The sequence below is a fragment of the Lynx canadensis genome, chromosome B3 (assembly GCF_007474595.2).
Source record: "Lynx canadensis isolate LIC74 chromosome B3, mLynCan4.pri.v2, whole genome shotgun sequence".
Lineage (NCBI taxonomy): Eukaryota > Metazoa > Chordata > Mammalia > Carnivora > Felidae > Lynx > Lynx canadensis.
Window position 1 is genome coordinate 61514008 of NC_044308.2, and position 18494 is coordinate 61532501.

The window sequence follows — 18494 nt, forward strand, 5'->3', positions numbered from 1 at the left end:
CAGGTTTACAACCCAGATGGCCAAGCACCAGGCACCCCACGCACAGAGTGAGTGAGCGCCAGGAGAGGAGGTGGTTAGCCTGGCAGGGCCCATTAGGAGCTTCCCCTCTGACCCAGTCCTCCCTTACTAAGGGGATACACTTGGGATTTCAGAGGTCAGTGTTATCAGTCAATCAAACATGAAGACCATGGAGGTCAGTTTCTGTTTGTCAAGCATTCCGGGATGTGGCATGGCTGCTGGTCCTCACAGAAGGAGGTAAACACATATTAAAACCATACAACCCAGGATAAAACAAACAAAAACAAAAAGAAAAAACATCAAACAGCTATGTTCCAGCCATCCAGATCACAGAAGCAGTGCCAGAACTCACAAAACCACCTCTATTAGGTCAGAGGGTGGTTTTTTTGTGTTTTTGTTTTTAAACCTCAATATAATTCTGTTTCAGAAGTCTCTTGGTATGTAACATGGAAATTTTTCATTTATTTATTTTTCAAATGAACAAAGCTTCCAGATTATGTAACAACCAATGAATACTCCCTTCTTGCTGTTTCCCTTCTTGCTTTTATATGGAAGGGAAATAAAATTATTCTAAATCCAAACCCCCCCACCTTTGGGCTCCAAAGACCGTCTATAGTTCATGCAGAATCTCTGGTCACCTCAGACTGTCATTATTCTATGGGCGTCTCAATTAGAGTCTATTTTCCCATCAAATGGTGGCAGAAAAGTGACAGATCTGTGTCATTCAGCAGCTCCTATTCCAGTTGAGAATCATTATATTTAAAACACGGACAATTGTCCAGGAAAGAAACACCAACCCGGTAAACTGGTTTGCTGTTGTGGTTTCCAATGCCAATCCGTACAAAACATCCTGTGACAGTTTTAGCAAAGAAGGGCATGTGACACCAACGTTCCAGCTTATGCCGTGATAATCGAACCCGATTCAATTCCTCGGGTAAGGAGACGGGTTGTGATTTGGGAGGGATCTCTTCTTTCCTGTGAGGAATAAAGGACACTGAGAAAAGTGTTCCTCATAAAAACAGATCAAGATACATAAATACTACCAGTTTCTTAAGACTTGACCAAAGTACATGTGATTAACCACCGAAGAAATAAATGAAGCAACAGGAAAGAGTGGTAATAGAATCCTGTTCCTAATGGTACTGTGTGAACTGTCTTCAATGACGTGGTCATCCCAGATAACCTATCAGAGTAAGAAAACAAATGGAAGCTCCAAGACGGTCTGAGGATGACATGAAGTCAGTTCCTACCTGCCAGGCCCAGACAAAATGTCCAGGGGTGCAGTTAGCTAAGAGCCAAAGGCAGGAGCATATTTTTGGGGGAACTCAGCTCTGCAATTGAAGGTGCTAAACCAAATCAAAGTTCACCATCCAAACAAGACGATTTTGGAAACTACACTAAGCTTCTTCCCAAAGAACCCACCTAATCCTGACTACTAGACCAAAATATACACAGCTTACTCCTCTTCTTCATCAGATGACGATGTTCTGGATGAGCGGTCTGATTTTTCACTGGACTTGTCATCCTCTTCCTCTTCCTCATCATCAGAGTACACCTCACTGGTTTTTAATGGCTGTTTTTTAGCGAGGAGCTCGGCTAAAATCAAAGGGGAAATGTTTACCCATGTTCTCTCAATAAGAAACTGAAACATCTTTCATACCTGAAAAAGAACTGGGACATGGAGCCCTGTCCTCTGTGGATTGCACTGTGATTACTTGGGTTATATACAGAGGCGAGTTAAACTAGAGTTAAATCATTCAGGCACAAGCCTCAACAGACAAAAAAAGGGGCTGGATGCTTGTTGCTAAGTGGGCAGAAAGCTGTCACCAACTCTATGCACAGGTGTCTGTTATTACACTCAAGACACCTAAAGATGGGCAAGAAAGATGGGGAAAAATTTTATGATGTCTTTAGAGGGTCTTGGAGAAAAACTTTACTTTCAATTTAAAGTGGTCTTTTGTAACAACCCAAATGTCTGCACAGGGGAATGGCTGAATCACCTCTAGTACGGCCACCCAAATGGACCACTATGCAGCTATAAAAAAGGAACAAGCCATCACACTAAATCCTGAGTCAGAAAATATTTTTTGGAGGGGCAGACAGTAGATACTTTAGGTTTGTGCTTCATGTGGTCACTATTTCAACTACTCAACTTTGCAGCTGTAGATAAAAACCAGCTATAGACGGAGTGCCTGGGTGGTTCAGTCAGTTGAGTGCCAACTTCAGCTCAGGTCGTGATCTCATGGTTTGAGTGACAGCCCTGCACTGGGCTCACTGTTGTCAGCCCAGAGCCTGCTTCAAGTCTTCTTTCTATCTCCTTCTCTCTCTGCCCCTCCCTCGTTTGCACACTCTCTCTCAAAAATAAACAAACATTAAAAAAAAAAAAAAAAAGCAGCTACAAACAATTATGAAACAAATGGGCACTGCTGCTTTCCAATAAAATTCTATTTATAAAAATAGGTAGTCTAGGGGTGCCTGGCTGGCTCAGTCAGAGGAGCATGAGACTCTTGTTCTCAGGGTCATTAGTTTGAGCCCCATGTTGGGTGCAGAGATTACTGAAATAAAACTTGAAAAAAGCAAAACAGGGCACCTGGGTGGCTCAGTCGGTTGAGTATCTGACTTCAGTTCAGGTCACGATCTCACATTTTGTGAGTTCGAGCCCCAAGTTGGGCTCTGGGCCTACTGAGGATGCTCTGTCCTCCTCTCTCTACCTCTCTCTGCCCCTCCCCCACTTGTACTCACTCTCTCAAAAAATCATTAAAACATGAAAAAAAGAAAAGTGACCTGAAACAGAAGGAAAAGAACTTTCAAAAACAAAACAAAACAAAACAAAACAGGTAGTCTACCAAACACACGTGTGACATAAAAACTAAGGAATAACCTCTAAGATCTATAGTTAAGTGAAAACAGCAAGGTAGAGGAAAGCATGTATGGTGAGCTACCATTAACTTCAGATGGAAGGTGAATCTGTGTTCTTTTATTTAAAAAAAAAAAAAAAAGAAAGAATGTAAAAAAATTTTTTTAAGTGGTTGCCTGTTACAGAAGGGAGGCCAAGGGTGAAACAGAAAGGTATAGATGTTAAACTTCTTTGAATATACCTTGTTTAGTAGCTTTGAGGCTTTGATTTGGAACCTTGTATTTCTTTCCTTCTTTCAAAATTTTTTTAGAGAGATAGCATGCACGTGAGTGGGAAGTGGGACAGAGGGAGAGAGAGAGAATCTTAAGCAGGCTCCATACTTAGTGTGGAGTCCGAAGTGGGACTCAATCCCATGACCCTGGGATCATGACCTGAGGAGAAATCAAGAGTAGGACGCTCAACCAACTGAGCCACCCAGGCACCTCCCACTTTTTTTTTTTTTTTTAAAGTAAGCTCTACACCCAACATGGAGCATGAACTCACAACCCTGAGATCAAGAGCCATGCTCTACTGACTGAGCCAGATAGGTGCCCCTAGAACCTTGTATTTCATGTAATCATGGAACAAAATAATAAAAAGTTACCTCTACATATCACGAGCAAAATGAAATACAGTATTCAACTGATAGCACAATCACACAAATATGGAACTGTAACAGGTAACTTTAAAATGCATTCAAAAGACAGACATATAGGGGCGCCTGGGTGGCGCAGTCGGTTAAGCGTCCGACTTCAGCCAGGTCACGATCTCGCGGTCCGTGAGTTTGAGCCCCGCGTCAGGCTCTGGGCTGATGGCTCAGAGCCTGGAGCCTGTTTCCGATTCTGTGTCTCCCTCTCTCTCTGCCCCTCCCCCATTCATGCTCTGTCTCTCTGTCCCAAAAATAAATAAACGTTGAAAAAAAAAAAAATTAAAAAAAAAAAAAAAAAAAAAAGACAGACATATAGATCAATGAAATAGCCCAGAAAGAAAACCTTGCATATATGGTCAAGTGATTTGCGACAAGGGTGTCAAAACCACTGAATGGGGTTGATACTTTTTGAAAAGTGGTGCTGGGAAAATTGGATATACCATGTGCAAAAAAACCAAAAAACCAAAAAAACAAAACAAAAAAAACAAAACAGAAAGAAAAGAAAATGAAGTTAGATCCTTACTTTACACCATATGTGAATCAAAGGTAAATGTAAGAACTAAAACTATAAAACTTAGAAGAAAGCATAGGGGAAAGCTTCATGACCTTGGGTTTGGCAATGATTTCTTAGATAGGACACCAAAAACACAAGCAACAAAAGAAAAAAATTTAAGATAAATTATACTTCATCAAAATTAAAAACTGTATCCACTTAAGGATGCCATCAAGAATAAAAAGAAACCGGGGCGCCTGGGTGGCTCAGTCGGTTAAGTGTCCAACTTCGGCTCAGGTCATGATCTCACGGTCCTTGAGTTCGAGCCCCGTGTCGGGCTCTGTGCTGACAGCTCAGAGCCTGGAGCCTGCTTCGGATTCTGTGTCTCCCTCTCTCTCTGACCCTCCCCCATTCATGCTCTGTCTCTGTCTCAAAAATAAATAAACATTAAAAAAAATTTTTTTTAAAAAAAGAGTGAAAAGAAACCTAAAGAATGGAAGAAAATATTTGCAAATCATACATCTGATAAGGGATTAATATTCAAAACATTTGAAAAACAACAAAAAACTAAGAACTTGATTAAAAAATGGGCAAAAAAGGTGCTTGGGTGGCTCAGTGGGTTAAGCATCTAACTCTTGTTTTTGGTTCAGGTCATGATCTCACAGGTTGTGAGATGGAGCCCTGGGCATGGACCCTGCTTGGGATTCTCTTTGCCTCTCCCCCATGCCCATGCTCTAAACAAAATGAAACAAAAAATGGATAAAGGACTTGAACAGACACTTTATCAAAAAAAGATACCCTAATGGTCAATAAGTGCATGAAAAGATGCTCAAAAGCACTAATCATTACGAAAATGCAAATCAAAACCACATGAAACACCACTTTATTTTTTATTTTTATTAAAAAAATTAAAAAAAAATTTTGTTTGGTTTATTTTTGAGAGACAGAGAGACTAAATGCGAGTGGGGAAGGGGCAGAGAGAGAGGGAGACACAGAATCCGAAGCAGGCTCCACGCCTGACACGGGGCTTGAACTCACAAGTTGTGAGATCATGACCTGAGCCAAAGTCAGATGCTCAACCAACTGAGCCACACAGGCACCCCCAAGAAATTTTTTTAATGTTTATTTATTTTTGAGAGGAAGAGAGAGAGAGCGAGCTGGGGAGGGGCAGTGAGAGAGGGAGACACAGAATTCAAAGCAGGCTCCAGGCTATGAGCTGTTAGCACAGAGCCTGAGGTGGAGCTCGAACTCACAAACATCGACATTATGACCGGAGCTGAAATCAGACGCTTAGCTGACTGAGCCACCCAGGTGCCCCTGAAGTACCACTTTATACCCACTAAGATGGCTTATATTCAGAAAGACAATCAAGTCCTGGTAAAGATGTGGAAAAAGTAGAACCTTTATACATTGCTGGTGGGAATGCAAAATGGTGAAGCCTCTTTGGAAAAGAGTCAGGCAGTTTCTCAAACACAGAGCTACCATATGCTTCAACAATTCTACTCGTAAGTAAATACCCAAGAGAAATGAAAACATATGTCTACCCAATGACTTATACTCAAGTGCTTACAGAAGCATTATCCTTAATAGTCAAAAAGTGGAAAGAACCCAAATGTTCATCAACAGGTGAATGGATAAACAAAACGCATATATTCATTAATGAACCAATGTGTATTACAACATGAATAAATCTGGAAAAAATTATGCCAAGTGAAAAAAGCCAGACACAAAAGACTGTATGTCACAGGATTCTAATTATATGAAATGTCCACAATAGGCAACTCTACAGAGACAGAAAGCCAATTAGAGGTTGACTAAGACTGGGGAGTGATAGGTCTGGGGGGTGGTGATGGCTAAAGGATACGAGGTCTCTTTTTGGGGTAATGAAACATTGTAAAGTTTATGGAGTTTTACTGCACAGCTCTGTTAATATACTAAAAGCCACTGCCTGGTACACTTTAAATGAGTAAACAGTATACCACCTTTGTTATATCTCAATAACACAGTTATAAACAAAACAAAACAAAACAAACTTCTGCTTTCTGATTCTGAAATGGACTTACCAGTATGAAGCTCACAAGGATAAAATTTATCTTTTAAAAAAGATCCAACCTCTGTGTACTGAAAAGGCTTAGAAATCACCACCAATCCAGTAGCATGAGCACTCATGAGGAGCATGAGTGGGGGAGAGGAGGGAGAGGAGGAGGGAGAGGAGGAGGGAGAGGGAGGGAGAGAGAGAGACAGAGAGAGAATCTTATGCTGAGCATGGAGCCCAATGGGGGGCTTGATTCCACAACCCTGGGATCATGATCTTAGCTGAAATCAAGAGTCGGATGCTCAGCCTACTGAGCCACCCAGATGCCCCTAAGATGGGACAATTTGAGAATACATAATAATTGCAATGGATTAAAATACACAAAAGTATGTTTAAATCCATTAGTTCACAAGGATATTCAAAATAAGCAAACAAACCTCGTTGGTCACCTCTGGAAGTTGCTGAGGTACTATCTCAATCTGTTGAAAACTAGTAAATAAAGGGGGAGAAAAATCAACCATTTATTCTGCCTTTCCTATACAAAATGTTCCTGATGATAACTAAAGAGCTGATGAGAAGTTTACAGAGGTAAGTGAAGAAAGAAGACAATAAATGAAGAAAGAATAACAGATTAGAATATCATTATTTTGTAACTCATAATGTATTAAAACAGCTAGGTAATGATTATCAGTGGCTGTGGGGAAAGAATGTACGACTATTTCCAATTCTTCACCCTTCTCTGTACCCATGCCCTTTGCCATATGTCTTGATAGTCCTCTCAGCCATTAATGATGGGCCTGGTCATGTGACATGCTTTGGCCAATAAAACATGCACACACCTGACACTGTGCCTGCCAATTCCAAGTCTAAGGTCTTAAGAACCATCTCATGTTTCTGCCTGCCCCTATTACACTTCTGCCATCACCATGAGAAGAATGTGCCCTAGGTATCATCATCATGAGAAAAATGTGCCCGAGGTCAGAGGAAAAACAGATAGGTATAACAGACCTGGTCCCAACCTGCAGCCTGGAGACAATCCAGGCTAACTTGTACATCAGGCAACCCTCTGCTGAACTGCAAACGCATGAGCAGGAGCAAATGAGTACTTACGAGTTTGGAATAGTCTTTCATTTCACATTATTGTGGTAAAAGCTAAGTGACAGAGCTGGTAATATCATAAAATGAGAGACAATAAGATATTATGTGTCTCCTGATGGAAGAATGTAGCACCACCTAAAACTTAGCTTTCCCCAAAAAAACAAAAACAGAAACAGAGCAAGTTTGAATTTGTCCAGTTTTCTAACTAGAAATTACAGGAAATTCAAGAGATTAGAGCAATGCATTTAATACCACTGATGGGATGTACCCAGCATCTGAGAAACTACAGAACAAATGACCTAGTTTCTTCAAAATAGGCTGCAAGGGGGAAAAAAAGAGATGTATAGGAAAATCTATACAGATTAAGTGACTTCAGGGACATATTCACAAATCACAATGTGTGGATTTTGTTTAAGATCCTGATTCAAACAACCAAATTCGTATTAATGATACAACAACTGAGAAATTTGAACACTGACTAGATAATTGAGAATACTGAGAGTCACTGTTACTATTTTTTACATGTGACAAGGATATTGTAGTATGCTTAAAACAAGAGTCTTTATCTTTTAAAGCCACATATGGAAATATTTATGGGTGAAATACAATGATGCTGTGATTTACTTCAAAATAACCCAATAAAAGAGGGGAGTATAGATTTAACAAGATTGGTGATGAGTTGATTGTTGAAGCTGGATGATGGGTTCATGGAGGTTCATTATACCATTCTCTGTATGTGTTCAGCATTTGCCATAATAAAAAGCTAAAATGGGGGGCGCCTGGGTGGCTCAGTCGGTTAAGTGTCCAACTGCCGCTCAGGTCCTGACTTCATGGTTTGTGAATTCGAGCCCAGCATTGAGCTCTCTGTTGTCAGTGGGATTCTGCTTGGGAGCTTCTGTCCTCCTCTCTCTATCCCTCCCCCCATGGTTCTCTCTTTCTTTCTCTCTCAAATTAAAAAAAAAAAAAAAAAAAAGCTAAAAAGGGGGTGTGTCCTAAAAGGGGGAGACATAAAAATGGGCACCAAAAAGTCAAATCATACAATGAGAGACACAAAGTAGCCATTACAACATTTTCCCCACTGACCTGTTCTGTTCTTTCGTTTTTCTCGCTCTGCTTTTAGCTCTTCCATGGCTTGAGATTTCTTATCTAGTTTCTCATCCCGTTTGGAACGCCGTTCCTTGTTGTGGGATGTTACCTGGGAAGGGAAAAATATGTAGGATGGCTCTTTTTATTAATAGCTAATGACAACATTCTCTATACCTAACGATTAATCATTCCATTTTCCAATGTGAATCTATACTGGCTCTAGAAACTGAAGCTTGTTTAAGGGGAGAGAGCATCCCCTAGTGGAAAAAGAGAATAGAGCAGTAAAATCAGCCCCCCGTCTTACCTGCTCGACAATCAGAAAACCTAAGAATTATAGGAATAAACACTTTCTGGAAGGACGCCCTAGATCACAGCTAATATTTTTTTTGACGCTGTCAACAAAGCTTTTTGTGATGAATGTAGAGACGACTAATTTTCACAGCTACATTTATTACCAAATCCAGGATGACATACACCTGAGTGAACATCATAACCAATCTGGCTACCTGGGACAGGACGTTTATCAACTTTCCCTTAAGGGATGCCCACCCAGCAGTGAGTTCCTTTTTTAAACGCAGACTTGAGTAAACAATTCCTGAGGAATTGAACAGCACAGCTAATGGTGAAATGGTATGTCCAGAGATTAATGAACCTATAAGATAAAGACAAGTTTTGCACTAATTGAACTAGGCTGATTTATATAAAACCATTAAAAAAAAATAAAACCATCTTTTACATACACACACACTCAAAGCAGAGGTTTATTTTTTGGGTAAGCAAGAACCACTGAATTTCCTACCTGAGATTCTTGAATCTGTGTCAGCTTTTTCTTTTCCTGCTCCTCTTCTTGTTTTTTCTTTTTTTCTTTCTTTTCTTTCTTTTTGGCTGTTTTTAGTTTTTTCCTGATTTCAAATCTGGTTAAAAGGTATTTGGTTTTTAGATGGCAATGAAATATTCACAAAAACCGATTTCTATTAGATACGAGAAAGGAACTACCTAGGGGGAAGGAGTTAAACTTTTGGTTTCCTGCAAGAAAACTCCAATGTTCCTCATAAGTACATTAAAAATATTGAACCTAAGTACACCAAACATAGTTGAAAGCATTAAGTTGGAATAGACTTAAAATCAGAGAAAATATTTAGGATACTGTTGTATCCTGTTGGTAACACATAGCTCTTCTTCAACCTTCACATAACAGTTGATTTCTGGATAAGTGTAATGATGTCCTATTGGAAACAGAATGAAACCACAGAGAGCCACTGTCAAATTTTAAAGGTGTTCAGGAAAAGGCTGTATCTTAAAAACACCATTCTTGGGATGCCTGGCTGGCCCAGTCAGTCAGTAGAGCGTGAGACTCTTGATCTCCGGGTTGTAAGTTCAAGCCCTATGTTGAGTATGGAGATTACTTAAAAATAAAATCTTTAAACAAAAACAAAAGAAAGGGGTGCTTAGGTGGCTCATTTGGTTGAGTGTCCGCCCCCTTATTTTGGCTCAGGTCTGGTTGTCACAGTTCATGAGTTCGAGGCCCCACATTGCGTTCTGTGCTGACAGTGCAGAACGCAGCTTGGGATTGTCTCTGTCTGTCTCTCTCTCTCAAAAATAAAGAAACCTTAAAAAAGGGGGGCGCAAAAAAACCCCACCACTCTCCATCTTTCATTAGGAAAAATGCCACACCGCCACCTCCACACCAGCAAACATAATGAATAAACATACTATTGTCTTTAACAAATGGTAATCTAGGCTCCTTTCCTATAACAAAAATCAGGCTTTTATAAAACAAAACTATTTTTTTTGTACGTAAATATAAGGAACATTATGGAAGGAATAAAGGAATATAAGAAACACTAAACTCTTTCCATAACCCTTTAAAATAACCCCGTCAATTTTTTAACTTAATTTTTAACACAGTACACAAATTTCTTTTGTTATGTCCTTTTCATTCATAATTAAGGCTGTTAATGTACTTTTATAAGGGAATATAAAAGAGAACTGTTAATGAATTTACTGCTTAAGATTCTCTTTCTCCCTCTGCCCCTCCTCCACTCATACACTCTCAGGTGTGTGTACGCATGCCCTCTCTCAAAAAAATAAATAAAAAATAAAAATAATTTTAAAAAAAAGATGGTGGCCGGCTGGCTCAATTGGTAGAGCACGTGACTCCTGACCTCAGGGTTGTGAGTTCAAGCCCCGTGTTGGGTATAGAGCTTACTTGAAGAGGAAGAAGAGGAGGAGGAGAACGAGGAGGAGGAGGAGAACGAGGAGGAGGAGGAGAACGAGGAGGAGGAGGAGAACGAGGAGGAGGAGGAGAACGAGGAGGAGGAGGAGAACGAGGAGGAGGAGGAGAACGAGGAGGAGGAGAACGAGGAGGAGGAGAACGAGGAGGAGGAGAAGGAAGAGGAGGAGGAGAAGGAAGAGGAGGAGGAGAAGGAAGAGGAGGAGGAGAACGAGGAGGAGGAGGAGAATGAGGAGGAGGAGGAGGAGGAGAACGAGGAGGAGGAGGAGGAGGAGAACGAGGAGGAGGAGGAGGAGAACGAGGAGGCGGAGGAGGAGGAGGAGGCGGAGGAGGAGGCGGAGGACAAGGAGGAGGAGGAGGAGGAGGAGAACGAGGAGGAGGAGGAGGAGGAGGAGGAGGAGGAGGAGGAGGAGGACGAGGAGAACGAGGAGGAGGAGGAGGAAGAGGAGGAGGAGGAGGAGGAGGAGGAGGAGAAGGAGGAGGAGGAGGAGAACGAGGAGGAGGAGGAGGAGGAGGAGGAGGAGGAGGAGGAGAACGAGGAGGAGAACGAGGAGGAGAACGAGGAGGAGGAGGAGGAGAACGAGGAGGAGGAGGAGGAGAACGAGGAGGAGGAGGAGGAGGAGGAGGAGGAGGAGGAGGAGGAGGAGGAGGAGGAGGAGGAGGAGGAGGAGGAGAACGAGGAGGAGGAGGAGAACGAGGAGGAGGAGGAGGAGAACGAGGAGGAGGAGGAGAACGAGGAGGAGGAGGAGGAGGAGAACGAGGAGGAGGAGGAGGAGAACGAGGAGGAGGAGGAGGAGGAGGAGGAGGAGGAGAACGAGGAGGCGGAGGGAGAACGAGGAGGAGGAGGAGAAGGAAGAGGAGGAGGAGAACGAGGAGGAGGAGGAGAACGAGGAGGAGGAGGAGAACGAGGAGGAGGAGGAGAACGAGGAGGAGGAGGAGAACGAGGAGGAGGAGGAGGAGAACGAGGAGGAGCAGAAAGATTTCAAATCAGTAACTTAACCTGTACCTTAACAGAGTGGAAAAAGAAGAGCAAACTAAATGTAAACCAGGCAGAAAAAAAGAATTAATAAAGATTATGGCAGGAATTCATGAAACATGGAATTGGAGTACAATAGAGATAATCAATGAAACCAGAAGTTGGCTATTTGAAAAGATCAACAAAACTGATAAACCTTATCTAAATTGGCTCAGATAAAACAACAGAAGATTCAAATTACTAAAATCAGGTACGAAACAAGAGACAACACCATCAACCATACAGAAATAAAAAAGATACCATAAGGGAACACTATGAACAACTGTATCGCAACAGTAGGTAATTTGGATGGAATGGGAAAAATCTCTAGAAAGCCAAAAACCATCAAAACTGATTCAAGAAAAAAACAGAAAAATCTAGACTGATCTGTAAGAAGAGATTGAAATAGTAATTTTAAAACTTCCCACAAAGAAAAGCTTATGCCCACATGGTTTCCCTGAAAAATCCTCCTAAACATTTAAAAAAGAATTAACACCAATTCTTCACAAACTCTTTCAAAAAAAAAAAAGAGGAAACACTTCTCAAATCATTCTGTGAGGCCAGTATTACCCTGACACCAAAACGAGACAATGACATTAAAAGAAAAGTATAGCTTAATATCTCTTATGAATAATGACATAAAACTCAACCAAACAGCAGAAAATGAAACCCAGCAACTTATAAAAAGGATGATATACCATGACCAAGTGGGATTTATCCCAGATATGCAAGGTTGATTCAACATAAGAAAATCAATCATTGTAATATATCGATTATTAATAAAGCACAAAAATCTCGCAACTATCTCAACAGACCCAGAAAAAATTTTTGACAAAATCCAACAACCTGTCTTGATAAAAACTCTCAACAAACTAGGAACAGAAGGGAACTTCTTCAAATGGACAAAAGCCATCTATGAGAAACCCACAGGTAATATAACACTTAATGATGAAACACTGAACACTTTCCACCATAGATCAGGAATAAGACAAGGATGCTCTCACTCTTCCTCCTCAACATGATACAGGAGGACAAGAAAAATAAAAGGAATTCATATTAGAAAGGAAGAAATAAAATTTATTTTTAAAAATTAATTTTAATGTCTTAATATTTATTTTTGAGAGAGAGATAGAGAGGGAGAGAGAGGGAGAAAGTGTGAGCAGGGGAGGGGCAGAGAGACAGAGAATCCAAAGCAGGTTCCAGGCTCGCAGCTGTCAGCACAGAGCCTGACTCAGGGCTGAAACTCACAAACTGTGAGATCATGACCTAAGCTGAAATTGGACCGTTAACCAACTGAGCCACCCAGAAGTCCCCAAATTTATCTTTTTTTGCAGATTACATGATCTTATGTATAGAAAACCTAAAGGAATCTACTAAAAACTAATAAATGATCTCAGCAACTTTGGAAGGGGAAGGATCAATATACAATAATTAACTGTATTTCTATATATTACAAGGAGCAATCTGAAAATGAAACAAAGAAAACAATTCAATTTATAATAGCATCCGGGGCGCCTGGGTGGCTCAGTCGGTTAAGCGCCCGACTTCAGCTCAGGTCACGTTCTCGCGGTCCGTGAGTTCGAGCCCCACGTCGGGCTCTGGGCTGATGGCTCAGAGCCTGGAGCCTGCTTCCGATTCTGTGTCTCCCTCTCTCTCTGCCCCTCCCCCGTTCATGCTCTGTCTCTCTCTGTCTCAAAAATGAATAAAACGTTAAAAAAAAAGAAATTTATAATAGCATCCAAAAGAATACAACATTTAGGAATAAACTTAACAAGTGCTAGCTTTCTACACCAAAAACTGTAAAACAGTGTTTAAAGAAATTAAAGAGGGGCGCCTGGGTGGCGCAGTCGGTTAAGCGTCCGACTTCAGCCAGGTCACGATCTCGCGGTCCGTGAGTTCGAGCCCCGCGTCAGGCTCTGGGCTGATGGCTCAGAGCCTGGAGCCTGTTTCCGATTCTGTGTCTCCCTCTCTCTCTGCCCCTCCCCCGTTCATGCTCTGTCTCTCTCTGTCCCAAAAATAAATAAACGTAAAAAAAAAAAAAAATAAAAAAAAAAAAAAAAAAAAAAAGAAATTAAAGAATACCTAAATAAGTAGAAAGATACCAGGTTCATGGAAAGAGTTAATATTGTTAGGATGGCAACATTTCCAAATTTGATATATATACAGATTCAACACAATTTCCCAACTGTAAAAATCCCAACTGCTTTTTTCACTTTTGCAGAAATGGACAAGCTGATATTACATATTTCATATGGAAATGCAAAGGGCCCCACATAGCCAAAACAATTTTGAAAAAGAAAAGCATAGTTGGAGGACTCACACTTCCCAAGTTAAAAATGGACCACACGGCTATGGCTACAATAAACAAAACCATATAAGACAGACATACAGATAAAAAGAATAGAACTGAGAGGTAACAAATAAACCTATATATGTAAGGACTTATTTTTGAAAAGTGTGTCAAGACTGTGGAAAGGAAGAGTCTCTTCAAGTGGTATTGAGACTAACTGGATGCCTAGATGCCAAAGAATAAAACTGGATGCCTACCTCACAACACATAAAAAAATGATCTAAAAATGGATCAATGATCTAAAACCCTAATAAGACTCTTGGGGTGCCTGGGTGGCTCAGTCCATTGAGCATCCGAGTTTGGCTTGGGTCATTGTCTCACAGTTTATGAGTTCAAGCCCCACACTCGGGCTCCCTGCTGTCAGCACAGAGCCTTTTATGCTACCTACACATCCTTAAACAAAAAAATTTTTAAAAGAGGCAGCCCTACAATAGGTGAAGAACCTAACAAGGATCTCATTACTGAACATAGGATCTCACTAATGGTGCTGTTGGTTATAAAATGGGATGCTAATGGTGTTTACATATAAAGATCGTTATTAAGATTAAATGAGATCCACATAAAGACTTATTAAGTGAAAAGGAGAAAGTTACTGAGTTATACCACTGCACTGTCATATAGCTAAACAAATGAACTACAAAAAAAAAAAAATCTCAATTTTCTGTGTATGGCTCTGAGCTTCCATCTTATTTATCATTTCTGTAAACATTTCCTCTAGTCACTAAAAAAAGGCACTGACTCAGTCAATTGCCTCATTCATATAAGGTGAAAAATATAAAAACCAAGCGAGATAAGCCACCCCTTACTCTGGAGTTACTTTGTGATTTTAATATAGGGCTTTGATGGCCTTATAGAAGATCCTCTGCTCTCTACAGTACAGAAATACAAACTTTAAGTCATCCCTAACCATCTGGGCAATTCCAGCAGTTTCTTCTGTCCTGTTTGTTCCAAAACAGGTAACCTCAGAAGCATTTATACTCAAAACAAATGTCTATTACTTGCAGCTGACTGAAAGCCAAACATTCTTGCTTAGGATAACTTACTATACTTAATATGGTCTCCACAAGGGAACCCAGGCTCCCAGATGAAATGGAACTAACTGCTATCAGAACAAATTCTGTTTTTCTTTCATGACATTAAGTAGGCAGAAAAGGTTCCTACTTCTGAGGACAATTTTATCTCTAGAGACAAAAAGCACGTTTATTTATTTATTTAAAAAAATTTTTTTTAAGTAATCTCTACACCCAACATGGGGCTTGAACTCACAACCCCGAGATCAAGAGTCACATGCTCCACTGACGGAGACAGCCAGGCGCCCCAAAGCATGTTTATTTTTACCGTGAGATTCTGTTATGAGATAAGGAAGAATTTTTACCATTTAAATAAGGCAAAAGTAATTCAGAAAACAACGAAGCAGCTTTTGACTATCAAAAAGCAATTTAATGTTTGAGACTTTAAAAAAAAATACATAAACCATGCTGAAAAGATGGTCAGATATGTAACTCAGAAGTCATAAGAAGTTCTAAGTCTTGAATCCTGGGATGATGGGCTGCAAATGTGAATTTTGGAGAATTATTTCATCATTAAGAAGTCACAACCTTACCTTTTTTTCAACACCTCCCTCTTCTCTATGCGGTTGAACAGTTCTTGCTCTCGCTCCTTCTCTGTCATCTGCTCCAGACGGGCCCTGTCTTCCTCATCACCCATGAGGTCTTCTCCATAGCCATCATGGAACTCTTCATCTTCTGAAGAAGAGTCTGAATCTGAACTGGAGGAGGAGCTGTTGCTATCAGAGTCTGACACTTCACCTACAAGGCCAAAACGCAAGATTAGGTTATGCTACAGAAGACTAGGGCCACACAGGGGACCCCCTCCCCAACCCAGTGTTGATAATCACTATCACCCCTGCTTTCTTCTTTTTTTTTTTAATAATTTTTTTTTTAACGTTTATTTTTATTTTTGAGACAGATAGAGACAGAGCATGAACGGGGGAGGGTCAGAGAGAGAGGGAGACACAGAATCCGAAACAGGCTCCAGGCTCTGAGCTGTCAGCACAGAGCCCGACGCGGGGCTCGAACTCACGGACCGCGAGATCATGACCCGAGCTGAAGTCGGACGTTTAACCAACTGAGCCAGACAGGTGCCTCATATGCCATTGAATTTTTGAAGAGTATAAGCCTGAACTATCTAAGAAAATTCTGTAAAGTGATAACGAAAATATTGTCTATCTGAACAGAAGCCACGTGTGGCTACTGAGCAATTGAAATATGGCTAGTACAACTAATTGAAAAACTCTATTTTAAATTTTATTTAATTTTTAACTAATTCAAATTTAAATAGATTCTGTTGTCAAATGTTCTCCAACTTGGGCTGGCTGGTTTCAACAACAAACTATTCAGGTTACGAATTTTTGGCAATAATCCATAAGTGATTTTTAAAGTATCTTTTTAAAATATTTCATCAGGAAGCACCTGACATATGTTTGTTCTATTAGTAGTGGCAATAATTTGGATTACTTGGTTAGGTAGTATCCCCCAGATTTTTTCCTTTGTAAAGGCACCCTTTTCTCCTTTGAAGTTAAGAAGATACTGTGAGACTGTGTAAACAGCTTGTTCTCCAACAAACTTTCATCCAGTGGTTTTAATACTCACAATTCTTAAGTAAAGCAATTGTTACCATGATGGTTGAAAAACAGTGATCTTCCATCATTTCTTCTACATCTATTAGTTAGCATTAAAAAAATTCAGTGTTTTAATGAGTCATGACACTGACTGGTGAATTCCCAATGAAACTGGATCTTGACAGGATAAGCGGTGATGGAAAAAGGCAGTATACATTACAAATGAGTATAAAGTTAAACTAGCAATTTAATAAGAACTCTGCTTGACTCAATTTGAGCAAACCTTCACAGGCATGTGCTTAAAACCAGGTTGGACTAATTCTATACAAGCCAGTTTGTACATACATGTTATTTCTTTTTTTTTTAAAAAATTTTTTTTTTCAACGTTTATTTATTTTTGGGACAGAGAGAGACAGAGTATGAACGGGGGAGGGGCAGAGAGACAGGGAGACACAGAATCAGAAGCAGGCTCCAGGCTCTGAGCCATCAGCCCAGAGCCCGACGCGGGGCTCGAACTCACGGACCGTGAGATCGTGACCTGAGCTGAAGTCGGAAGCTTAACTGACTGAGCCACCCAGGCGCCCCCATACATGTTATTTCTTAAAAGAAATGTAAAGTTTATCATTCTAGTCTTGGAACAAGTTCACTTTCATTCTAGTATTAGCAAAAATTCTGGACTTGATTTCAAAATAAGAACATTAAAAGAATTTTTTTTTTAATCTTTATTTATTTTTTAGAGAGAAAGAGAGAGAAAGCAGGGGAGGGGCAGAGAGAGAGGGAGACAGAATCTGAAGCAGGCTCCAGGCTCTAAGCTATCAGCACAGAACCCGACACAGGGCTTGAACTCACGGACTGTGAGATCTTGACCTGAGCTGAAGTAGGACGCTCAACCAACTGAGCCACCCAGGTGCCTCAAGAACATTTTTTTTTTTTTTTTTTTTTTCAAACGGAGTTTGTATCTGGTTCAGGGATTTTCCTCCCTGGCCAGACTATGCATATGTAAAGGAAAAGAAATGAAAGGGGCGCCTGGGAGGCTCAGTCGGTTAAGTGTCTGACTTCAGCTCAGGTCATGATCTCGCTGTCTGTGGGTTCAAGCCCCGCATTGGGCTCTGTGCAGACAGCTCAGAGCCTGGAGCCTGCTTCCGATTCTATGTCTCCCATTCTCTCTGCCCTCTCCCGCTCTGCTCTGTCTCTGTCTCTCAAAAATAAAAAAACATTAGAAAGGGGAATACACTCAGGGTACAGCGGGTTAAGACTCTAATGCAGGAAGTCCTCACGGGTTTCCTGGATGGGCTTCAGGGGTCTCACTAACCCTTTGGAATTGTATCTGTTTTCCTTGCTTCATTCATATTCTCAAAGGATCCATGACCACTGAAAAGGTTATGGACCACTGCAATAAAGACAGGGCGATGAGGGGCGCCTGGGTGGCTCAGGTCACGATCTTGCGGTCTGTGAGTTCGAGCCCCGCGTCGGGCTCTGTGCTGACAGCTCAGAGCCTGGAGCCTGCTTCAGATTCTGTGTCTTCCTCTCTCTCTGACCCTTCCCCGCTCATGCTCTGTCTCTCTCTGTCTCAAAAATAAATAAACGTTTAAAAAAAAAAAAAAAAAGACAGGGGCGATGCTGTAATGCAGGCCCCTTCCCCCCCCCATTTCTGACTCTGTAGCTTCAACCTGGCAAGAGTGGGGGTTCACCCCCAGGTCTGGGCTGCTTGGCTCACCTTCCTCAGGGGCTGAGCTCTCAGCAGAACTGTCTTTATCCGAACTGCCTGAGGAAGCAGTTTTGTTGGCTTGTTTCTTCATGGTTCCTTTCTTCTCTATTTTTCTGGCCTTTCCTTTCTTCTTATTTTTATTGCTCCCAAATGTCCACTACAAGCAGAAAAGAAAAAGGAAAACTGAAACAGGCACTTTATTGGGAAAAGCTAGAAAAGTCAAAGAGTTGAGTCTCTGATATTCATCAAAATGATTGCAAGAGTCTCTACTATTTTTGACCCAAAACAAATAT

General features: G+C 40.9%; 1 protein-coding gene across 1 annotated transcript in view; it reads right to left on the reverse strand.

Moving 5' to 3' along the window:
* The window catches only part of RTF1 (RTF1 homolog, Paf1/RNA polymerase II complex component), a 51960-nt gene that overhangs the window by 6613 nt on the left and 26853 nt on the right, over positions 1-18494 (reverse strand). Inside the window, exons 3-8 of the mRNA XM_030318440.1 lie at positions 18211-18358; positions 15477-15681; positions 9075-9189; positions 8273-8384; positions 1479-1614; positions 816-993 (exon numbers count right to left, since the gene is read on the reverse strand). Coding sequence (XP_030174300.1) covers positions 816-993; positions 1479-1614; positions 8273-8384; positions 9075-9189; positions 15477-15681; positions 18211-18358 — 894 coding nt within the window. The remainder of the gene's footprint in view (positions 1-815; positions 994-1478; positions 1615-8272; positions 8385-9074; positions 9190-15476; positions 15682-18210; positions 18359-18494) is intronic.